Source organism: Salvelinus alpinus, chromosome 20, assembly GCF_045679555.1.
Source record: "Salvelinus alpinus chromosome 20, SLU_Salpinus.1, whole genome shotgun sequence".
NCBI classification, from domain to species: Eukaryota; Metazoa; Chordata; class Actinopteri; order Salmoniformes; family Salmonidae; genus Salvelinus; species Salvelinus alpinus.
The window spans coordinates 20,147,468-20,172,608 of NC_092105.1; the positions used below are offsets into that span (position 1 = coordinate 20,147,468).

Below are 25,141 nucleotides of genomic sequence, written 5' to 3' on the forward strand. Positions count from 1 at the left end.
AATGAGGGTTACCTGTTGCGGGCTTGCAGTATGATGATAACGCGGATCATTTATGGTTGGGCTTACCTGAGCGGAACCTGTATCCAAAAGATTAAAGTCAGAGACAGGGCTGGGTTGTCTATCACCACCACACAATAATAATACATGATAGCACAGTAACACAGTAATAACATAATATTACCTTCCCTCTCGCTCTTTCCTTCTCTCTCCCCTCCCCTCCCATTTTCTTCTCTCTCTCCCTCTCCCTCCATCCCTGCAAGAAGTTGACACGGGAGTGAAAATCAATTCATGTCCTGTCTTGTCCTGTCAGGTTTTTTCCTGTATTGTCCTGATCCTGCAACAGTTCTATAACATTCCCGTCCTGTCCCGATAAGAATCACTCCCCTCCCGTGCTCATTTTTATGCGCAGAAATCCGAAATAATTTATTATGTTAGTTGGTCGTCTGTCTGTCCCCCGCTCTGCGTGTGATTAGCCATAGAAACTGCTCCATTGGGCTGCTGCTCATGGTTCACTAGACAGTAAAAAAAATTATTGGCTACAAAGGGATCTTTATATACTTGGGAGAGTGCTTCTGTCCAAGGCAGAGGAACTGTCTCGCTTTGTGTACACCTCGTTATCTTTATTTGTAAATCCCTCTGCCTGTAAAGAGATCAACAAGGCCTTTCTTGACTTCATCTGGAAAAATAAGTCTCACAAACTAAAAAAGTCAGTCCTCTCAAATAAAAGAGTTGAAGGAGGTCTGAAGCTGTTGGATTTAGTTGACATAAATAACACTTTCAAGATCAATTGGTTGAAAAGATGTTTGGTCAATACAGAATCAATTTGGTATTTCATTCCAAACAATGTGTGGGAGGTAAAGGTTGGGAGGTCTTCAGTTTTTACTGCAATGTAATTATATTCCTGAAAGATCACCAGCTAAATTGGCTAGGTTTCACCAACAAGCTTTAATGGTCCAGAAAATATGTTTCCTGCACAATTGTCCCCCACATAAAGCTCTTTTGTGGAATAATTCAGACATAACTGTAAGGAATAAGTAATTGTTCTACCCTAGCTGGCATGAGAGGAATATTGACTTTGTTCTTGATGTTTTTGACAACAGGGGTAATATTCTTGAATATAAACAATTTCTAACATTGAATGAGTTTCCAATACCTTTAAGAGAGTTTATTTCTGTGATCAAAGCCATTCCCAGTGGTCTAACTACAGATTTGGTGATGTTCACAGAGCTTATCCAGAACTCAGTTTGGGAGGCGTGGGCTTACTTGAGAAATCTTGTTGTAATAAATACATAACACAAATTTTCCATTCACGGAACCAACTTTAATTAGAGGAACATTTTTCTGGAACTTGCTTATTCCTAACATTGTCTGGAAAAAAACGTTGTTAATGCCTTACAAATATTGTATACCTAACAAATTGAAGGAAGTGCACTTTAAAATTCTGGATAAGATATATCCATGTAATTCTGTCCAAATTTGTGGCTATTGATGATATCTGCGTTTTCTGTGAAAAATAAGGTGAAAATCTGACTCACTTGATCTATTCATGTAAATTTGTATTAGAAATTTGGGAAAATCTTGCAGGATACTTATTTACCATTTTAAACACTACCCATGTTTTCGACATGAAGGATATAGTATATTAGTATGTTACTACTGCAATGATAACAAGACCATTGAAATTATTGTGAATGTTTTTATTTCTTGTTGCCAAAAACTTTATACACAAACAACAATTCCATAATTCCATACCAATATTAAAAATATTTTTGATTGAATTGAATCATCTTGTTAAGACATTATGAATGAATAACATCAAGAATAACATATTCATAAATCATTATAATGAGATTTTTTCAGAATGAATACAATTGCACTCAAATTATATTTTGTATTTATTATTTATATATATATATATATATATATATATATATATATATATATATATATATATATATGTATGTATTTAGTATTTTCATGTTTATACCTGTGTTTAGTTTTGTTAGACGTTTGATGTAGCGATGTAAATTGTTGATAATTTTGTATTATGAATATTAATAATAAAAAATAAAATAATAAATATATTTTTTAAATAACCTCCAGGCAGCTCAGCAGATCATTGGGTTTGGCTTGTTTTTCTCGTGCTGTGCTTGAAATTAAAGTGAATTGATTCGAATTCTATAAATTCTGAGATTTCATGGGTCTATGGTTGAGTAGGTTTACGATCTTTCTTGTATGGGTCGTGTTATTACAGTTACTACTACAGGCTACTACATATGTAGGATCTTAATTCGAGCCAGTTTGCTACAGCAGGGAATTAATCCTGCAATAAAGGAAATGTGAAATATTATGTGGATTATAATTAATGGACATGTTTGTAGGGGTGAATGAAAATCAAGACTGAAATTTTAAAGTGGAAATTACAATCTTCAGAAGACTATTAAACTTCAAATACACTACAAGTTTGAAATATCCTGCTTTGCAGGATATTTCTCCTGCAACAGGGTGATCCTACATATGTACAACACGTCATCCTCCTATCACGAGTATAGGGTGTGGGAAAGCCTGCATGTGGATAGGCCATTGGCTGAGAAATCAGTCCGTCTCTTGTTGAGAGAGCTCGGCATTTAGCCTTGATACTGTAGACAGCATAACTAATAAACCTGAATTACTAAAACAGTGGTTTTGTTGTATACAACTTTTGAGGCGTTAATGTCAATTTAACCTAGGTCTAAAAATATAATTATTGTCATCTTCAACCTAGAGCGTAACCAGGAAGTGAGTGTGCGCTCTGGAGACGAGGGGAGCTTTGGTGTGGAGGAGTGATTCTGGATAAACACTTTCACTTGAAAGTCGCAGCTACAATGTTTTCTTCAAAGTAGTCATGGCCCACGGAAGTCGCCTTCCAAGACCCGGGGATTATGATATTAGTGCTGTAATGTCTTTGTAAGTAAATCAGTCTTTCATGCTTTATGTTGCCTCTAAAAAGAAAAAGAAAGACCGTAGGATAGGCTCGTGCTCTACTCCGTGTATACACAGGATACTTTGTAGTGAAATTCACAGCTTGGATCGCTCACGGCTGTAGTAATAATTGTCATATATTTTGCAACATTCTGTTTCAACACACTGTTAACATGCAATGTTTTGGCTATTGCTACGTTTGTGAAGTGGACCATTTTGTGTCACTGCAATCAGTGTTCATGCCAAAGTACCGTAGGCTACTATACCACCTGCTTGTCTCTGTTCAGAGAACTGTTTCAAACGTTTACACAGAACTTTGGACCCGAGCCTTGGCATAGAAGTGTGTGTGTACGCGCATGTGTTTTGTCTGTGTTTTTGTATCTGTGTGTGTGGCAATTGTGTCATAGTTATACAATTGTTATTCTCACAATGGTAGGACCTGGATTATGAGTCCAGATTCCAGTTGCTGTTCTCTCTCTCTCTCCCTCCCTCTCTCTCTCCCTCTCTCTGTGTGTGCTGTTATTGAGAACACTAACTTATTTCCAGTCTACATGTAATTTGAATCATATCACAAGGTGGCACACTGACATTTTTCAACATGAATGAAGTCCTAGATAGGGAGAGCACTGAAGGCCAAGCAGAGAACCAGTGAAAGTTAAATTACACTCTTTGAGTGACATGTCCCCATAATGTGTGGTTAATGGTACTATGTAATTAAAGTACATTAAACAAAGGCACTAAAAGGGTTGTGATTGGCAGCAGGTCTTGAGCAGACCACCCCTACCAGCCTGGTCTCATAGACTAGACGTAACATAGTAAATATAAATCCTCAATACCCAAATTAGTATGATATGTTACGTTTGGCATGGTTACGTAAGACAGATGGTTACTTAATGTAAAATGTATGGTTGTTCGAGGTGGGTGGTTGTTCGAGGTGGATGGGTAGGCGTATAATGCGAACGTCTAGCAACCCAAAGGTTACGAGTTCAAATCTCAGCACGGACAACTTTAGCATTTCAGCTAATTAGCAACTTTTCTACTACTTTTTATCTACTTTGAAACTACTTAACATGTTAGCTAAACCTAACCTTAACCCTTTAAGCTAACCCATCCCCTAACCTTAACTCTTTTAGTTAACCCTTACCTAAACCCTTTAAAACCTCTTGAAGCTAGGGGGTAGAATTTCTATGTTTGGAAAAATAACGTTCCCATTGTAAGCTGCCTATTTCTCAGGTCCAGATGCTAGAATATGCATATAATTGACAGAGTAGGATAGAAAACACTCTAAAGTTTCCAAAACTGTCAAAATATTGTCTGTGAGTATAACAGAACTGATTTTGCAGGCGAAAACCTGAGAAAATCCAACCCGGAAGTGACTCTTATTTTGAAAAATCCCTGTTCCATTGCCTGCCTTTCCTCCATTTAAAGGGATATCAACCAGATTCCTTTTCCTGTGGCTTCCTCAGGATGTGAACAGTCTTTAGACATAGTTTCAAGCTTTTATTTTGAAAAATTAGCGAGATTTATCAAAACGCGTCAGTGGATACACGGATGTCCCTCCATGTCCCTCCATTAGTTCACACTGGTTGCTCAACATTTTCTTTCTCTCCAGTATTGAATAGTTTACAGTCTGGTTGAAATATTATCGATTATTGATGTTAAAAACAACCTGAGGATTGATTATTAAAGAACGTTTGACATGTTTCCACGAACTTTACGCATACTCTTTGGAATTTTCGTCAAGCCTTGATGACCTGTCTAAGGCTGTGGAATACTGAACATAACACGCCAAACAAATTGAGTTTTTTTTATATAAAAATAATCTTTATCGAACAAAAGGAACATTTATTGTGTAACTGGGAGTCTCGTGAGTGCAAACATCCGAAGATCATCAAAGATAAGCGATTCATTTTATTGCTTTTCTGGCTTTCGTGACCAATCTACACTGCTGCTAGGTGTTCTTAATGTTTCGCCTAGTGATCGATAAAATCACACAAACGCTTGGATTGCTTTCGCTGTAAAGCATATTTTCAAAATCTGACACGACAGGTGGATTAACAACAAGCTAAGCTGTGTTTTGCTATATTGCACTTGTGATTTCATGAATATAAATATTTTTTGCAATTTCTTAAAATTTGGCGCTCTGCAATTTAGCGGTTGTTGATGAAAATGATCCCGCTAAAGGGATCCGTGCGTCATTAAGTTTTAACCTAACATATCATACATTTGGAAAATTCATAACATATTATACGTTTTGATATCTCACTCACTCACTCACTCACTCACTCACTCACTCACTCACTCACTCACTCACTCACTCACTCACTCACTCACTCTATCACTCACTCACTCACTCACTCACTCACTCACTCACTCACTCACTCACTCACTCACACACACACATACACAAACACACACCCACACACACACACTGGACACCAACATAATGTCATTAACCTCAGGTTATTACACAATATCAATTAAATGTCATTAGATTCCCTAATATGTTGCTATTACAGTTTTGTTACAAAGCAATAAAGGAATTATGTGTCAGAGAGTCATCAGTGGTGTAACATATAGGTACTCTCATGCAAAGAGTGAGAGTTTTTCTCCATCTCTCCAGCTCTTAATTTTGCCTGACATTGGAGCTCTCTGTCCTTCGGATAACAACTATGAGAGAGATTGAGAAGGAAGAGAACTGAATCAGAAGCACAACATAACTTTGTTTTGGCCGGATATGGTTCTCAATCAGGGACAGCTGTCTATCGTTGTCTCTGATTGGGAATCATACTTAGGCAACCTTTTTCCCTTTTGTGTTTGTGGGAAGTAGTCTTTGTTTGGGGTACTATAGCCCTCTTAAGCTTCGCGATCGTTTTTGTATTGTTTATTGTTTTTGTTGGCGATATCATCCAAATAAAAAGTAATGTACGCTCACCACGCTGCGCTTTGGTCTTCCTTCAACGACGGCCGTGACAGTTCTTCGGCTTGCAAGCCTCCTCCTTTTTCCTCCAAACATAACGATGGTCATTATGGCCAAACAGTTCTATTTTTGTTTCATCAGACCAGAGGACATTTCTCCCAAAAGTGCGATCTTTGTCCCCATGTGCAGTTGCAAACCGTAGTCTGGCTTTTTTATGGCGGTTTTGGAGTAGCACTTCCTTGCTGAGTGGCCTTTCAGGTTGTGTAGATATCGGACTCGTTTTACTGTGAATATAGAATATTTTGTACCTGTTTCCTCCAGCATCTTCACAAGGTCCTTTGCTGTTGTTCTGGGCTTGATTTGCACTTTTCGCGCCAAAGTACGTTTATCTCTAGGAGACAGAACGTGTCTCATTGCTGAGCGGTATGACGGCTGCGTGGTCCATTGGTGTTTATACTTACGTGCTATTGTTTGTACAGCTGAACGTGGTACCTTCAGGCGTTTGGAAATTGCTCACAAGGATGAACCAGACTTGTGGAGGTCCACATTTTTTTTCTGAGGCCTTGGCTGATTTCTTTTGATTTCCCCTTGATGTCAAGCAAAGAGGCATTGAGTTTGAAGGTAGGCCTTGAAATACATCCACAGGTACACCTCCTATTGACTCAAATGATGTCAATTAGCCTATCAGAAGCTTCTAAAGCCATGACATCATTTCTGGAATTTTCACAGATGTTTAAAGGCACAGTCAACTTAGTGTATGTAAACTTTTGACCCACTGGAATTGTGATACAGTGAATTATAAGTGAAATAATCTGTCTGTAAACAATTGTTTGAAAAATTACTGGTGTCATGCACAAAGTAGATGTCCTAACCGACTTGCCAAAACTATAGTTTGTTAACAAGAAATGTGTGGAGTGGTTGAAAAACGAGTTTTAATGACTCCAACCTACGTGTATGTAAACTTCCGACTTCAACTGTATGTAACCTGATTTGATGTGTGCATAAATGTGGGAAGTAAGTGTGTGTGATCACTAGGTGTTGAATGTGTGCCCAGGAGACAGCCACCTTAACTTAGGTCCAGGGCCAGCTCCGTCTTGACCACTTGGTCGGCCAGTCCAAGCAGATTACTATGTGTTCAGATGGTGACGAAACATATATATGTACATAGAGTAAAAATACAAAAAGGCATGCCCAAACTAAAGACCCAATAACAAAAGTATTGTGTGGGACTGGGATTGTGTTGGTTTCAGTAGCTGTCAGCTGTGTATTCTTTTGACAGGGTCAGTGGATGGATTAGTTATCTCCAGTTTGATTGTTAGTTGATTTCAAATGTTCAGTTTTCTTTAGACATTTAGACGTATTGTCAGTCTGTCTGATTTTGATGTGACTTTCAGTTTATTAAATGATTGGTTTTGTGTAATTGTTAATTTGCCCCATCTAATGTGAAGCTGAGGCGTCCCTGTTCTGCATGCTGCAAATAATAGAATTGTATTCTATAGAACTGACAGAGAAGTGCATGTCTGTTCGTTCTATTATTATATATAATTCAGAACATTATGTAACAGACATGTAGGACAGACTTTTTCAAGACAGAAACCCATGAACAACATGTTTAATGCCTGACCTAAGAAGCAGGAGACAATTTTATTTTCCGTCATAGATCTAATGACTGCTATATTTAGAAGAACCGACTGACCCTTAAATTTGTAAATAAGATCACACCAAAGCTCTTATAATATAAATGTTGATCTGTTTTGACCTGATAAGACTGTGATGTTTACCTGAAATTGAATATTACATTTTTTTTTTAACTTCAATTCATTAAAAATTATATTAATCTCAAATTGAATAGTCAGTAGTTGGTCTGATTGGAATAGATTGGATAGGATTTATTAGCAGTAGTGTATCAAATCTATTCCATTCTCATTAGTAACAGTGCTGAGGCCTCTGTTATAACACCTCCCTCAGGTCAGAATGAGTAAGGAGAACCTCAGCGACTGGCCCCCATCCCAGACCTCTGCAGAGGAGGAAGAGGAGGAGGAAGATGATGGGGAGCCCAAGGTGTGTCAGGTGTGTGGAGATCGGGCTACAGGCTATCACTTCAACGCCATGACATGTGAGGGCTGCAAGGGATTCTTCAGGTTAGTGAAACACACACACGCAAGCATTCAGTACTGTGTTAGCATAAACAAGGAACTGAGTGTTTGAGAACGTTTGTGTTTTACAAATTAAGTGGTTAATACATTGTGGCCAATAGGTGCTCACAGGTGAGAGCAGTAAATACATCTCCTGAATTATGTGGAATATAATTCATGCTTGATATAGTTTTCATTTGGGCAAATCTAGTCTGACATTTTAAAGTGGAAATTACAAACTTTTGGAGCCCTTTTAAAGCTGCAATATGTAACTTTTTGGGCGACCTGACCATTCAAATTCATATAGAAATGTGAGTTATAGATCTGTCATTCTCATTGAAAGCAAGTCTAAGATGTTGTAAAACTGTTTTGGTTTTTGCGCCTTTACTTTCCGTTTTGTACACCAACTTCAAACAGCTCAGAATACAATATTTTGGGTTATGGAAAATATATTTCACAGTGGTTTAGATGGCACAATGATTCTCTACACTATACCTACTTGTTTTGTCACATAAACTGAAATTAGGCGTACTACTAGAATTTTAACAACCGAGAAATGGCGAAGCGATTTCTGCATAGTGCACCTTTAAACCTTGAATACTCTGTGCCTTTGCATTTCCTTGCATTTTCCAAGTTTGGATCTGTATACTACTCTGACTCACTCCATATGATCTCTCTTTGTTGCTGGTTGACTTGATTGCTCTTTGTTGCTGGGCAGTGTTGCTGGTTTGAGACTCTCTATGGGCTGGCTACCTGAGCTCTGTATTCTGTATGCTCCAAGTACTCATTAGCGGTAAATAGGTTTGGAACATATCTATCAGTGGTATCCATTGGCGATGAAGATAAGCAGACGTCAAATTAGCTCATTAAAACACACACACTATCTCTCTCTTATACACACGCATGCACATGTATTTTCTTAAAAAGCATAGTTAAGATAATAACTGAATCCATGTAATTGTCACACCCTGATCTGTTTCAGCTGTCTTTGTCTTGTCTCCACCCTCCTCCAGGTGTTGCTCGTCTTCCCCATTATCCCCTGTGTATTTACACCTTTGTTCTCTGTTTGTCTGTTGCCAGTTCGTTTTGTTTCGTAAAACCTACCAGAGTTTGTTCCCCTGCGCCTGTTTTCTAGTCCTTCCCGGTTTTGACCGTTCTGCCTGCCCTGACCCTGAGCCTGCCTGCTGTTCTATACCTTGCCCCACCTCACTGGATTATTGACCCCTGCCTGCCCTGACCCTGAGCCTGCCTGCCGTTCTATACCTTGCCCCACCTCACTGGATTATTGACCCCTGCCTGCCCTGACCCTGAGCCTGCCTGCCGTTCTGGACCTTTTGCACCCTCTCTGGATTACTGACCTCTGCCTGCCTTTGACCTGTCGTTTGTCTGGCCCTGTACTAGAAATAAACTGTTGTTTCTTCAACATTGTCTGCATCTGGGTCATACCTGAAACCTGATAGTAATAATGTTTAAATCTGTGGCTGAAACTCACCTCTTCCACATACAGTATATTATATTCAGTATATTTACAGTATATTTATAATATGTGTATCATGTGCCTTTGATGTTGTGCCAGGCGTGCCATGAAGCACCCCACTAAGTTCTGCTGCCCGCAGCAGGGTGTCTGTGTCATCACCAAGAACAACCGCCGCCAGTGCCAGGCCTGTCGACTCCACAAATGCCAGTCCATAGGCATGCTGAAAGAGTGTGAGTTCACACACTAACACGAACACACTTACGCCCACATACTGGGTTACCGTTGGCTTTTTAATCTTTCTGTAGTGACATGCAGACCTGGGTTCAAATACGTGTTATTTAAATACTCGTATTCTTTGTATTTGAGTATTTTCAAATAATGTGGTGCTGAATCAACTACTTGTATTCAAATACATGCCAATACGTTCCAAGTGTATTTCCATATATACTGAGTGTACACAACTTTAGGAACACCTTCCTAATATTTTGTCCTCAGGACAGCCTCAATTTGTTGGGCGTGGACTCTACAAGGTGTCGAAAGCGTTCCATAGGGATCCTGGCCCATGTTGACTCCAATGATTCCCACAGTTGTGGCAAGTTGGCTCTATGTCCATTTGAGGTGGTGGACCAATCTTTATACACACGGGAAACTGTTGAGCTTGAAAATCCCTGCAGCGTTGAAGTTCTTGACAGAAACCGGTGTGCCTGGCATCTACTACCATACCCTGTTCAAAGGCTCTTACATTTTGTGTCTTGCCCATTCACTCTCTGTATGGCACACATACAGAGAGTGAACTTCTTTGAACTTAAAAATGTATGTAAAAGTAATTGAAATAGTATTCGAACCCAGGTCTGCCGTGGTGGCAAAGCGTTTGTCTCTGTTGCCATAGTGATCATGTCAAAGGAGGCTGTGGAGAAGAGGAGGAGTCAGATCAGGAGGAACAGGATGGTTGAAGAGCCCCCGGTCCTCTCGCCACAACAGGAAGCTGTCATACAGGAACTGTTCAACGCCCATGAAAAGACCTTCGACGTCACCTTTTCCCACTTCCAGTTCAGGGTGTGTGTGTGTGTGTGTGTGTGTGTGTGTGTGTGTGTGTGTGTGTGTGTGTGTGTGTGTGTGTGTGTGTGTGTGTGTGTGTGTGCGTGTGCGTCCGTGCATTTGGGTTTTGTGTTCTGTGTTGCATATTGGGTGGATGATATCTGATTGAGTTTGTGTCTGTTTCAGCCCATCGACAGAGACCTCAACCCCATGTCTGTGTGGAACCAGACTGCCAGTGGGCAAAGTGCAAAACAGACTGGAAGAATGGATAACTTGTCATCATCTTACTCCACTTCCACCTCCACCAGCTTATCCTCTTCCTCCTGTTCTTTAGAGGATGAGGAGGACAGGAGTGATGGAGGGAAGAATACAGTTTTCACCACTCTGCCCGATGTAGCTGACCTTACCACCGACATGGAGGAGAAGAAGGAGGAGGAGAAGGAGAAGAAGGAGGGCAGGAGTGATGGGGGGAAGAATACGGTTTTCACCACTCTGCCCCACATAGCTGACCTCACCACCTACATGATCCAAAACATCATCAACTTTGCCAAAGGACTCCCCTCCTTCAGGTGTGTGTGTTTGCATATTTGTGTATGTCCCCCTTCTCTCTCTCTATCGCTCTCTTACCTGTGAGGATGTGTGTGTGTGGGTGTGTCTGACAGGGCCCTGGCCATAGACGACCAGATCTCTCTGTTGAAGGGGGCCATGTTTGAGATGATGCAGATCCGCTTCAACATGATGTTCAATGTCAAGACGGGCATCTGGGAGTGTGGTCCCCTGACATACTGCATGGACGACGCTGTCCGGGGTGAGTGAACCTTCATACTACATAGCAAAACCTACATACTTAGCATACATAGCCATTCTGAATACGGAGTCCCAAAGTGGTAGAATGTCCTGCATTGAAGGCCCATTATAAACTAGTCACACAGTTCATGGCTGAGAGGGGTGACTTACTGCAGGTTAATTAGCTGCATGTGGCTCACTATGGAACCTCTCTAACGAGAAGGAGGAGAGGTGGATATGGTGGATATGCAGGTACGAGGAGAATAGAGGAGGTGGAGGAGAGGGAGGTGTGTCAGCAGGTTTAGTTATCTCTGGTGGGAGGTGGAGGAGAGGGAGAGGGAGGTGTGTCAGCAGGTTTAGTTATCTCTGGTGGGAGGAGAGGGAGAGGGAGGTGTGTCAGCAGGTTTAGTTATCTCTGGTGGGAGGTGGAGGAGAGGGAGAGGGAGGTGTGTCAGCAGGTTTAGTTATCTCTGGTGGGAGGTGGAGGAGAGGGAGAGGGAGGTGTGTCAGCAGGTTTAGTTATCTCTGGTGGGAGGTGGAGGAGAGGGAGAGAGAGGTGTCAGCAGGTTTAGTTATCTCTGGTGGGAGGTGGAGGAAAGGGAGAGGGAGGTGTGTCAGCAGGTTTAGTTATCTCTGGTGGGAGGTGGAGGAGAGGGAGAGGGAGGTGTGTCAGCAGGTTTAGTTATCTGGTGGGAGGTGGAGGAGAGGGAGAGGGAGGTGTGTCAGCAGGTTTAGTTATCTCTGGTGGGAGGTGGAGGAGAAGGAGGTGTGTCAGCAGGTTTAGTTATCTCTGGTGGGAGATGGAGGAGAAGGAGAGGGAGGTGTGTCAGCAGGTTTAGTTATCTTTGGTGGGAGGTGGAGGAGAAGGAGAGGGAGGTGTGTCAGCAGGTTTAGTTATCTGGTGGGAGGTGTAGGAGAGGGAGTTGTGTCAGCAGGTTTAGTTATCTGGTGGGAGGTGGAGGAGAGGGAGGTGTGTCAGCAGGTTTAGTTATCTCTGGTGGGAGGTGGATGAGAGGGAGAGGGAGGTGTGTCAGCATGTTTAGTTATCTGGTGGGAGGTGGAGGAGAGGGAGGTGTGTCAGCAGGTTTAGTTATCTGGTGGGAGGTGGAGGAGAGAGGTGTGTCAGCAGGTTTAGTTATCTCTGGTGAGAGGTGGAGGAGAGGGAGAGGAAGGTGTGTCAGCAGGTTTAGTTATCTGGTGGGAGGTGGAGGAGAGGGAGGTGTGTCAGCAGGTTTAGTTATCTCTGGTGGGAGGTGGATGAGAGGGAGAGGGAGGTGTGTCAGCAGGTTTAGTTATCTGGTGGGAGGTGGAGGAGAGGGAGGTGTGTCAGCAGGTTTAGTTATCTGGTGGGAGGTGGAGGAGAGGGAGGTGTGTCAGCAGGTTTAGTTATCTCTGGTGGGAGATGGATGAGAGGGAGAGGGAGGTGTGTCAGCAGGTTTAGTTATCTGGTGGGAGGTGGAGGAGAGGGAGATGTGTCAGCAGGTTTAGTTATCTGGTGGGAGGTGGAGGAGAGGGAGGTGTGTCAGCAGGTTTAGTTATCTCTGGTGAGAGGTGGAGGAGAGGGAGAGGAAGGTGTGTCTTTTAGTTCCGACAATGCAGTAATAACCAACGAGTAATCTAACCTAACAATTCCACAACTACTACCTTATACACACAAGTGTAAAGGGATAAAGAATATGTACATAAAGATATATGAATGAGTGGTGGTACAGAACGGCATAGGCAAGATGCAGTAGATGGTATAGAGTACAGTATATACATATGAGATGAGTAATGTAGGGTATATAAACATAAAGTGGCATAGTTTAAAGTGGCTAGTGATACATGTATTACATAAAGATGGCAAGATGCAGTAGATGATATAGAGTACAGTATATACATATACATATGAGATGAGTAATGTAGGGTATGTAAACATTACATTAAGTGGCATTGTTCAAAGTGGCTAGTGATACATTTTTACATCAATTTCCATCAATTTCCATTATTAAAGTGGCTGGAGTTGAGTCAGTATGTTGGCAGCTGCCACTCAATGTTAGTGGTGGCTGTTTAACAGTCTGATGGCCTTGAGATAGAAGCTGTTTTTCAGTCTCTCGGTCCCTGCTTTGATGCACCTGTACTGACCTCGCCTTCTGGATGATAGCGGGGTGAACAGGCAGTGGCTCGGGTGGTTGTTGTCCTTGATGATCTTTATGGCCTTCCTGTGACATCGAGTGGTGTAGGTGTCCTGGAGGGCAGGTAGTTTGCCCCCGGTGATGTGTTGTGCAGACCTCACTACCCTCTGGAGAGCCTTACGGTTGTGGGCGGAGCAGTTGCCGTACCAGGCAACCTGCCAGAATAACGACCTTCTCTAATACACCTGATCCAACTTGTGTATACAGGTTCAGAGATCCTATCTTGTTTCTTCATTTCTGTTTCCACACTCCTCTGATGATGGAAAGCTGCACCTTTTCTCAGATTTGATTTATTTTGCTCCTTTGCACCCTAGTATCGCTACTTGCACACTCATCTTCTGCACATCTATCACCCCAGTGTTTAATTTGCCATACTGTAATAATTTCGCCACTATGGCCTATTCATTGCCTCACCCCCCCTTATCCTACCTCATTTGCACACAGTGTATATAGACTTTCTCTGTTGTGTTATTGACTGTATGTATGTTTATCCCATGTGTAACTCTGTGTTGTTGTTTGTGTCGCACTGCTTTGCTTTATCTTGGCCAGGTCGCAGTTGTAAATGAGAACTTGTTCTCAACTAGCCTACCTGGTTAAATAAAGGTAAAATATTATATATTTTTAAAGACCAAGCACCTGTGGTTGGATTGTTGTCTGTGCACCTCGTGTCTACACCTGGCATTAAAATGCATCAAATGTATATCCTACGTATGCATTGTGATTGGATTACTTTGCCATGTTACAACCACAAGTTCATATCACATGCCACGTGCAGTAAGGCAGAATGTTGTGGGGTAGAATGATTGGGTCTCACCAGATATAGGCACAAAACTGATCACAAGATGCATATTATTATATTTTTTTAATAGATTATTATACTTTTATTCTAATAATTCAACACCCTCTAATACAATGCCAGCCATACAACATATTCTACTATGGAGGTAAAATAGTGACTTAAGTGTACAACCATGTAAAGTATGATTTGCAAATGTCAAATATGAGTTGCACCTGAATAATGAGTTTTGTAATTGCAAAATATATTTGCAAACATGTAACTTATTTTGAGAATAAATGCAACATCACTTGCAAGTGCATAACTTGATGTGTTAATAAATACAACACTTGCAAACATGTAAGTTGATATGTGAATAAATTCAATAAGATTTGCAAGCATGCAACATCATTTGAGAATGAATGCAACTCATTTACTAAACTTGCGACTGTTTAATCTTTTTCTACTAATCAAAACTATATTTGCCGATATCGAATCTTTGTGCTCAGAGTTTTGCCACTAATTTAGCAACTAACCTCTGCCAATAGTTTTGTAGTTGTAAAAAAAACTATTCTGCGAGCAAGCAGCAGAGAAAAACACGAGCTCTGGTGGACAGGGATTATTCTGACCAATCAGGTGAGGTGTTATCCTTCTTGAACGTGCTTTCACGTTTCACAGGGTTCCGGTCTGGCTAGCCTGTATCTGGTTGTTCTTACGTTGTGTAACAGAGGAATTAGTCTAGCTATGTACTTGTTATTTGGTTGAGACTAATAGTTTAGAAAATAGCTGTTTGCTCTATGTATATTTGGTGTGTAGTTGGTTGGCTTTGAATGTTAGCAAGCTGAGCACTCTTCTCAAATTGTCTAACGGTAGCTAGCTTGCTAATAATGTTTTGAGAAGAACAGGCGAGAACAGGCGAGCTCCCTGTAGAATCAAGAGAAGAGGGGATGGGGAAGGAGATTAGCTAGATGTGCAGTTGCTTCATCTGTTTGATGCAGTGCCGAGGCGAGATGAGAGCTAACTGCTACTGTGATAAAAAAGTGAGATCTCCAGGGCCATTTAAAAAAGAAATCTGTCCCTGGACACAACCTTTGGCTTTTTTCAGTCCTCAACAAATCTATTTTGTTTATGGAAGTAATAGCTATCATAGTCCTGTTTTATATGCAGCTACAGAAAAACTATTATTTATTTATATATATACACACACACTCAAAAGTATATGGACGCCCCACTAAAATCAGTGGATTTGGCTATTTCAGCCACACCTGTTGCTGTCTGGTGTATAAAATCGAGCACACAGCCATGCAATTTCCATAGAGACAAACATTGTTAGTAAAATGGCCTTACTGAAGAGATCAGTGACTTTCAATGTGGCACCGTCATAGAAACGATTTCTGCCCTGCTAGAGCTTCCCCGGTCAACTGTAAGTGCTGTTAAGGTGAAGTGGAAACATCTAGGAGCAACAACGGCTCAGCCGCAAAGTGGTAGGCCACACACGTTCACAGAATGGAACTGTTGAAGTGCACAGCGCGTAAAAATCGTCTGTCGGTTGCAACACTCATTACTGAGTTCCAAACTGCATCTGGAAGCAACTTCAGCACAATAACTGTTCTTCGGGAGCTTCATGAAATGGGTTTCCATGGCCGAGCAGCTGCACACAAGCCTAAGATAACCATGCGCAGTGCCAAGTGGTGGCTGTTGTGGTGTACAGCTCGCCGCCATTGGACTCTCGAGCAGTGGAAAAGCATTCTCTGGAGTGATGAATCACACCTCACCATCTGGCAGTCCGACAGACGACTCTGGGTTTGGCGGATGCCAGGAAAACGCTACCTGCCTGAATGCATGGTGCGAACTGTAAAGTTTGGAGGAGGAATAATGATCTGGGGCTGTTTTTCATGGTTCAGGCTAAGCCCCTTAGTTCCAGTGTAGAGCACTCTTAATGCTACCACATACAATGACATTCTAGACGATTCTGTGCTTCTCTTTCCTGTTTCAGCAAGACAATTGTAATTTTTTAAATTTTATTTAACTAGGCAAGTCAGTTAAGAACAAATTCTTATTTTCAATGACGGCCTAGGAACAGTGGGTTAACTGCCTTGTTCAGGGGCAGAATGACAGATTTGTACCTTGTCAGCTCGGGGATTCGATCTTGCAACTTTTTGGTTACTAGTCCAACACTCTAACCACTAGGCTACGCTGCCGCCCCTGTTCACAAAGCATCTTCCATACAGAAATTGTTTGAGATCGGTGTGGAAGAACTTGAGTGGCCTGCACAGAGCCCTGACCTCAACCCCATCGAAAACCTTTGGGATGAATTGGAACGCCGACTGCAAGCCAGGCCTAATCGCCCAACATCAATGACGACCTCGCTAATGCTTTTGTGGCTGAATAGAAGCAAATCCCCTCAGTAATGTTCCAACATCTAGTGGAAAGCCTTTCCAGAAGAATGGAGGCTGTTATAGCAGCAAAGGGGGACCAACTCCATATTAATTCCCATTATTTTGAAATGAGGTGTTCGACGAACAGGTATCCACATACTTTTGGTCTTATAGTGTACACACACATATACAGTTGAAGTCGGAAGTTTACATACACCTTAGCCAAATACATTTAAACCCTGTTTTTCACAATTCCTGACATTTAATCCTAGTAAAAAAAAACTGTATTTGGTCAGTTAGGATCACCGGTTTATTTTAAGAATGTGAAGGGTAGCCTTCCACAAGCTTCCCACAATAAGTATGCTTGGGGTCATTGTCCATTTGGAAGACCCATTTCCGACCAAGCTATAACTTCCTGACTATTCCTTCCTGATAATTTTCCTACCTCATGATGCCATCTATTTTGTGAAGTGCACCAGTCCCTCTTGCAGCAAAGCACCCCCACAACATGATGCTGCCACCCCCGTGTTTCACTGTTGGGATGGTGTTCTTCGGCTTGCAAGCTTCTCCCTTTTTCCTCAAAACATAACAATGGTCATTATGGCCAAACAGTTCTATTTTTGTTTCATCAGACCAGAGGACATTTTTCCAAAAAGTACAATCTTTGTCCCCATGTGCAGTTGCAAACCGTAGTCTGGCTTTTTTATGGCGGTTTTGGAGCAGTGGCTTCATTGCTGAGCGGCCTTTCAGGTTATGTCGATATAGGACTCGTTTTACTGTGGATATAGATACTGTTGTTTCCTCCAGCATCTTCACAAGGTCCTTTGCTGTTGTTCTGGGATTGATTTGCACTTTTTGCACCAAAGTATGTTCGTCTCTAGGAGACAGAACGCGTCTCCTTCCTGAGCGGTATGACTGCTGCGTGGTCCCGTGGTGTTTATACTTGCGTGGTATTGTTTGTACAGATGAACGTGGTACCTTCAGGTGTTTGGAAATTGCTCCCAAGGTTGAACCAGACAATTGTTTTTCTGAGGTCTTGGCTGATTTCTTTTGATTTCCCCATGATGTCAAGCAAAGAGGCACTGAGTTTGAAGGTAGGCCTTGAAATACATCCACAGGTACACCTCCAATTGACTAAAATGATATCAATTAGCCTATTAGAAGCTTCTAAAGCCATGACATTTTCTGACATTTTCCAGACTTAGTGTATGTAAACTTCTGACCCACTGGAATTGTGATACAGTGAGTTATAAGTGAAATAATCCTTCTTTAAACAATTGTTGGAAGAATTACTTGTGTCATGCACAAAGTAGATGTCCTAACCGTCTTGCCTAAACTGCAGTTTTTAGCAAGAAATTTGTGGAGTGGTTGAAAAACGAGTTTTAAGTACTCCAACCTAAGTGTATGTAAACCTCCGACTTCAACTGTATGTATGTATGTATGTATATATATATATCAAATCAAAGTTTATTTGTCACGTGCGCCAAATACAACAGGTATTCAGTGAAATGCTTACTTATAAACCCTAACCAACAGTGCAATTTTTAAGTAAAAAATAGGTATTAGGTAAACAATAGCTAACTAAAAAAACAGTACAATGACAGTGAATATAACAGTAGCGAGGCGATATACAGTTTGTACCTGTACAGAGTCAAAGTGCGCTGGCACCAGTTAGTCGGGCTAATTGAGGTAATATGTACATGTAGGTATAGTTAAAGTGACTGCATAGATGATAAACAGAGAGTAGCAGCAACGTAAAAGAGGTGTTGACGGGGGGGCGGGACACAATGCAAACAGTCCGGGTAGTCAATGTGCGGGGGCACCGGTTAATCGGGCTGATATATCACACACACACAGTAGTAATGCTCTTTACACATTGTAATCTACATAGTGAGGATATAGTAACTGTAGAAAGAACTGTATCTTAATACCAGGTGTAATGCTAATGGGGTCAGAGAGACAGACAGTTGCGTGACAGAGTTGACATACTTTCTATGAATGCTGATGTTCGAGTCAGAATGTGCCCAAACCCGTTCTTATTACCAACCAGTATTGTAACTAGAGGAAGCTCAAATTGGACTCAGGCATTCACAGCCTCTGCTGTGTCTGCTTTCCTTTGAAGTGGATTTAATCCCAATGTCTTGTGCTCGAATCAAATTTTTGTCTGTCTACAGTTGTATATCATTAGGCTGGCTGGCCCACCCAAGCCACAGTTTACCAGCACTGGTAGTCATTGTTCAATAGAGACTAGTCTCTGAGCTACAGCTACATGGAGCCAGATCTTTACTCACCTGACCAGCAGCCTCATTGCTGCTGCTAATGAGCCCCTCCCATTTCAACAGGTGTAGCCCATCTGTTTGTTTATGTCTCTGTGGCTGTGTTTACACAGGCAGCCAAATTCTGATATATTGCCCAATTATTTGCTAAATATCTGATCTGATTGGTCAAAAGAACCATCATTACATTATAGATAGAATGCTGTGATTAGGGCACCAGCCTCCCTGTTACCGTTGCCATTGGCGACCGGCTGGAGGAGCAGCTGTATGATATCTTATGTTTTCCAATCTGGAAAAGTGGTGTCCACTTGAAAGGAAATAATTGGTCAATCAGTGACCCCTTGTAACTGTCAGAGTATCAGGATAGTGTGATGAAGGTTTCTCATGTAATCAAATAAGTAGTGTCAAGTTAAATATAATCAAGGTAGATGAACAGCCTGGTGAGGTTACACCATGGTCAACTTTCATTCGAGTGTGTTGTCCTGTTATTACTGGATGTTTCTATGGTTCCGTGTAGCCTAGTCCTTGACCCTGTAGGTGAGGGTTATTAGATTTATTTAGTTCCTTTATCACATCACATGACTGTAGACGATCATCATCACCCTGTCTCTCTCTCGTCATCACCCTGTCTCTCTCTCGTCTCTCCCTTTTACCCCATCCCCCACACTTTTATCAAATTTTTAAAACATTTTTCTCTATCTCCTTAGACACAACACCCTCTCAATTCTCTATACCGCATCTCTCTCTTCCCTCTCCCCTCTCTCACCCTCCCCACTCCCAACCCTTCCCATATCTTCATCTCTTTTCCCCTCCCTCCCTCCCTCCCTCCCTCCCCTCATCCCCCTATCTCTGTTGTAGCTGGGTTTCAGCGCCACCTGTTGGACCCTCTGATGCGGTTCCACTACACCCTGAGGAACCTACAGCTGCAGGAGGTGGAGTATGTTCTCATGCAGGCCATCTCCCTCTTCTCTCCAGGTAACATTATGCCACACACACACACAGACTCCTTACCACGCTCTGACTTTGCTTCATTCTTCCTGCTTTCAATACATTTAAAGGCCCAGTGCTGTCAAAACGTGATATTCCTGTGTTTTATATTTCCACACTATGAGATTGGAATCATACTGTGAAATTGTGAAAATGATGATAATGCCCCTGTAGTGTGCGAGCTGTTTGAAGACCGCCTGAAATGTTCAGCTGGTTTTGGTGGGATGGAGTTTTGGCCTGCCTGGTGACAACACCAGGCAATAAATTAGTTAATAGACCACTAAGAAAGAGTTCCAAATCTTTCTGCCAATAACAGCTAGTTTTCAGTTTTCCCCTCCCCACTCAGACCCCTCCCAGACAGTCCTAGCAAAAGTACTGCTTGAGAAATGTCTCTTTACTAAGAAGCTATTTTTCTTTCTTTTTGACCATTCAAAACAATTACAGTACGGTCCTTTATTGTTACCAATAAATGATTTGATATTGAGATAAAAACGGCTACATTAGACCTTTAAATACATCCACACTTCTGAGGAAAGACTGTTGAAATTAGTTGTTAAATGACTTCGTGAGACAGTGGTAGTTCGCTCCCCAAATGCTTATGTGGTTGAAAATGTTGAGTCCTGATTGGCAGATCGTCCGGGTGTGATCAATCATGGTGTGATTGATAGTCTGCAGGAGAAGTTGGCTATTGCGCTGAAGGTCCACATCGACTCCAAGAGGGCCAAGCCTGAGAAACAGTGAGTCTGTCTAAATATTGAATTTCATTGAGACATGAGACGTGTCGTAAGGCATGACGTTGGATAATGTGCCTAGGAATACTGTCTTCATAGTGACCTCTTGGGCCCTATATCCCTGTCTCTCTTGTCCCCCTGTCCCTGTCCTCCCTGTCCCCCCAGCCTGCTGTACCCTAAGATTCTGGCGTGTCTGACGGAGATGAGGACTATGAATGAGGAGTATACCAAACAGGTTCTGCAGATTCAGGACATCCAGCCAGGCAACTCATTTGACCCACTCATCCTGGAGGTGGTCAGCAAGGACCCCTGAGACAGACACACCCAGACAGGCAGCAGCAGGGATGCCTAAATCACTTTCCGTCAGGTTTCAACAAGGACCCCTGAGACAGACACACCCAGACAGGCAGCAGCAGGGATGCCTAAATCACTTTCCGTCAGGTTTCAACAAGGACCCCTGAGACAGACACACCCAGACAGGCAGCAGCAGGGATGCCTAAATCACTTTCCGTCAGGTTTCAACAAGGACCCCTGAGACAGACACACCCAGACAGGCAGCAGCAGGGATGCCTAAATCACTTTCCGTCAGGTTTCAACAAGGACATCTAGGGAGAATCTCAATTACATACTCCTTGTGTCCTCTCTCCTCGACTCCTTCTCAAAACCCATTGGATGAAAGAGCCAGACGTCCCTCCCTTCTGACCTTCTCTTCTAATGGGTTTTGAGAAGGAGGCGAGAAGAAAGGACGCAAGGAGTATGCAATTGAGAAAAGGACCTAAATTACTTTCAGACAGCTTAATCCACTTTCCTCAGCCCGATATACAGAACGGATGCCTAAATAATTGTGACAGGCTTCAACAGAGACATGTAAAACTGCCTATGGGGTGATTGAATCATTTTCCCTCTCAAGAATGTAGATTTTATTTTATTCAAAATATATCAAAATATATCAAAAGAGCTATACGTAGTTTTTTAATGTGTGCTTGCTTGTATGTTTTTTTCTTTCATCATTCAATTATGCATATTGCCAACGCAAAATGATTGTCAGAGACTCAGACAATTGTGTTTAAAGCACTAATGCAAAATGATCTTATACAGGACTGAAGAAGGGGGTGTCCCCTATGGTTCTACAGAGGTTTAAGGAGGGATTTTGTTTTCTGTGATAAACACTCTTTGGCTGCTGTATTTCCTAAAAGCTGGTCAAGTGCCTCCTTAATTGTGAGACAAAATCAATCTAGTACATATCAATTTATCCTGATCGCAGAAATGTCACAGGTGAAAAGAACACACTACAATCAGAATCTAAATGTGAAATACATCATCTTATATGTATTGTTAATGTTACAAATGATGCAGTAACCTGTATTCTGTGTTTTAGTGTATTTGTGTTTTTGCCTTGTGATGTGAATGTTTGGTTGTGTTTTTTTCTAGACATGTACAGACGTGTGTTTGGCTGTGTGAGCGTTGGGTCATGGTTGTTGTTGGTGTTTTCTGCCTTAAATATGTATCTTTCTGTGTGCTGTAACACTAGTAGACACACAGGACCCTCCATGGCCAGAACTTTATGACCTTTGAACTTTATTTTGACCTACTAGTCCTACCTCACATGACCTCAGGTCTACAATTCCTTAGGCTTTCCTCCTATTAGTGTACGGCCACACAAAGATTTGGTGTCTGAAATGTATGGATTGAGACAATCGTTTTTCAATGGACGTCATCAGATAATGCAGCCTGGTCTCGTAGACTAGATGTAACATATTAAAAGCAAATATGGCACACTCAAATGAGTATGATAGGTTACATTTGGTATGGTTACATAAGACAGATGGATACTTAAGGCAAAAACAAAAGGGTGATTGGTGTATATCGCAAAAGTCTAGTAACCCAAAGGTTGCGAGTTCGAATCTCATCACGGACAATTTTAGCTAATTATCAACCTTTCAACTACTTTTTAGCTACTATGCAACTACTTCGCATGTTAGCTAACCTTTCCCCTATCCCTAACCCTTTAACCTAACTCCTAAACCAAACACCTAGCCTAGCTAATATTAGCCAGCTAGCTAACATTAGCCACTTACCTAGAATTCGTAACATATTGTACATCATACAAATTCGTAGCACATTGTATATTTTTCTAATTTGTAACTTATCATACGAAATGGGTGATGGACAACCACAAATTAATACATATCATACGAAACATAACATATCATACTAAATGGAGTGTCCCAGATTTACGTACAGAATAATAGGAAATGCTTTGAGACCAGGTTGGATAATGGATGATAATCTAAAAAACACCCAAGATGTCTGCCTTGCATGTGTATGTAACTCATCCAGAAAACAGTTGAGTAGTAGAACTTTGACATACAAAAACGGACAATGGTGAATGCATTTGCATTTTCATGTCTCAACTGAAAATCTCACTTTTTAAAAGTTCATATTCTGTTAACTAATGGGTCATACCCAAATAATGTTGTTGACTCATCCTATACAAAGCATAAATTGGAGAAAAACACTTCAAACACCCCACCTCAAACTTGTATCTCAAACAGTATTTAAAAAATGTTTTCCTCATAGATGATGTCATCACAGGTGGTCCTATGTGTCTCAGTCAATAGAGTATGGCGTTTACAAGGGTTGTGGGTTTGATTCCCGCTGGGGCCACCCATATGTAAAATGTATGCACGCATGACTGTAAGTCGCTTTGGATAAAAATGTCTGCTGAAATGTTATATTATCAGCAGTCTACTCACATTTTCTGAATTACCGGTATACGCCCACTCCATTCCAACACAGAAAATATGCTTTTTAACGTAAGTAATTACCATTTTTGGGAAAGAAAACTATTTCACTCATATTGTAATTAATTATAGGTCATATTTCATAGAAATCTGGAAACACTGGACAGTTATTAGCTGTTGTATGTTAAAATAAAAGTTATACATTTAAATTATGTTAGCCTGAAGTGCTCTCTTCTATCAAACCCTCAAATAAAGAGGAATCTAAGTTTGACTATAACAGAACCATGTAGAACAGGGCTGGGCAACATACGGCCCATGGGCCGGAGACCATTCAGTCTGTCCCACGGGAGGTTTGAATCATTTGGAATATTAGTATTTTGGGTTAAAAAAACACTCCAGGCTACTCTTGAACACCTAAACATACATAAAAAGTATGTTGGAATTATAATGGACCTATACGTTTTTAAATAACTGCCCTTTTCCAGGCCCGCAAATGCCTTTTGACAAACAAATCGATCCCAAACCAATCCTCCTCTGAATTTTGAAATCCCTTATTGCCCACTCCTGATGTAGATTGTGTGGCTGGATGAAGTGGATGGGCTGTGGCCACATGTGGCTAGTCATCTACTGTAGTGTGTTGTTAGTCATAGCCTGCTGTTCTACTGTACATACTGAGCTCTACGACAGATGTCACAACAGGGCAAGAGCACATACACAGACACACAGGCAGAGGTCAAGGCTTGTTCATTTCCAGGCTATCCTACTCTTTATTTAATGCAAATGACAGTACCAGGAAACCAGGGAACTATTCCTCAGGGCACGCAGGGGGAAGTATTTACAGGGGCGAACATTTAGGATACCTTCACAGAACAAAAAAAACAAAAAACAAACATTTGAAAATGAAATAAAATGTCACAAACCGAGGCATTCAAGTAGTAGTGGTATTGTTATACAGTTAGTTTTCTGTCGTCTTTTCTTATTTTTTCTTTAAACTCGGTTAGCAAATTGTGACGATGCCACAGTCGGTATATTATAGTCCACTATCCTTGCTTGTCTTTGTTTTGGTAACTGAAACGGTTGTGGTGTGGATTGACATGGTTCACTGGTTGAACTGGAGTCAGGGGAGAGAGGCGAAGTGGTCACACTGGTGGGATAGATAGCAACACGTTGATAAACGCAAATATTACAGCAAACAGGACGGGATGGCACTGGAGGGGGACATGATAAACACCTCAGACCACAGAGGGATGGAGGGTGGAAAAGAGAAGGGGTGTGTAGACAATGAGATACAAGGTACTGCATTACCTCTGAGGATGGCTTGTCACAACATCAATAGGCGTAATGGCTTTGATACCAGAAGCATCATTTTGACTGAATACATAATGTACTCTAATGTATGTCTATGCTATGTTGACTGTTGTCTGTTGTGTGTGTGGAAAATATTTCTGCACCCTAGTGAAACCATTGATTAAAATCAAACACAGACTTTTCTTCAAATCAGGACAACAATCTGGAACTATATATAGATCATGTTTTAAAAACAGATGTGTAACAAAAAGCTTTAAACATGGGGAAAAGGAGGTTGAAGATGACTTGTACATACAGAGAAAGCGAGAAATTCTAATGTTAACTAACATTGGCACAACTCTTGACTGAAACTGAGATCTGAGAGGAGGGGGGATAGGGGAGGGGGCAGAAAGTAATTCAACAGCACCTAAGGAGGATGTAAGGTTATGTGATGGGAGGGGTGGGAGATAAG

General features: G+C 41.5%; 1 protein-coding gene across 2 annotated transcripts; it reads left to right on the forward strand.

Moving 5' to 3' along the window:
• Positions 1-2,808: 2,808 nt before the first annotated feature.
• On the forward strand, positions 2,809-21,807 carry nr1i2 (nuclear receptor subfamily 1, group I, member 2). Of its 2 annotated transcripts, none has more exons than XM_071354812.1 (9): positions 2,809-2,946; positions 7,850-8,022; positions 9,593-9,723; positions 10,383-10,549; positions 10,718-11,100; positions 11,194-11,339; positions 19,779-19,895; positions 20,539-20,644; positions 20,804-21,807. In XM_071354812.1, the coding sequence occupies exons 2-9, from the start codon at positions 7,856-7,858 to the stop codon at positions 20,949-20,951; spliced, it is 1,365 nt and encodes a 454-aa protein (XP_071210913.1). In that variant the 5' UTR covers positions 2,809-2,946; positions 7,850-7,855; the 3' UTR covers positions 20,952-21,807. The 2 variants fall into 2 exon arrangements, with proteins under 2 accessions (XP_071210913.1, XP_071210912.1); XM_071354811.1 differs by having other exon boundaries at positions 10,362-10,549; positions 20,804-21,100.
• The last annotated feature ends 3,334 nt before the right edge of the window (positions 21,808-25,141 follow it).

What these genes read in the sequence shown, in the direction of transcription:
- nr1i2 (XM_071354811.1), top strand. Translation starts at nt 7,856, where the DNA reads ATGAGTAAGGAGAACCTCAGCGACTGGCCCCCATCCCAGACCTCTGCA. An exon ending in GGCTGCAAGGGATTCTTCAG is followed by an intron (nt 8,023 to 9,592) that starts GTTAGTGAAACA and finishes ATGTTGTGCCAG; the next exon opens with GCGTGCCATGAAGCACCCCA. An exon ending in CATAGGCATGCTGAAAGAGT is followed by an intron (nt 9,724 to 10,361) that starts GTGAGTTCACAC and finishes GTGGTGGCAAAG; the next exon opens with CGTTTGTCTCTGTTGCCATA.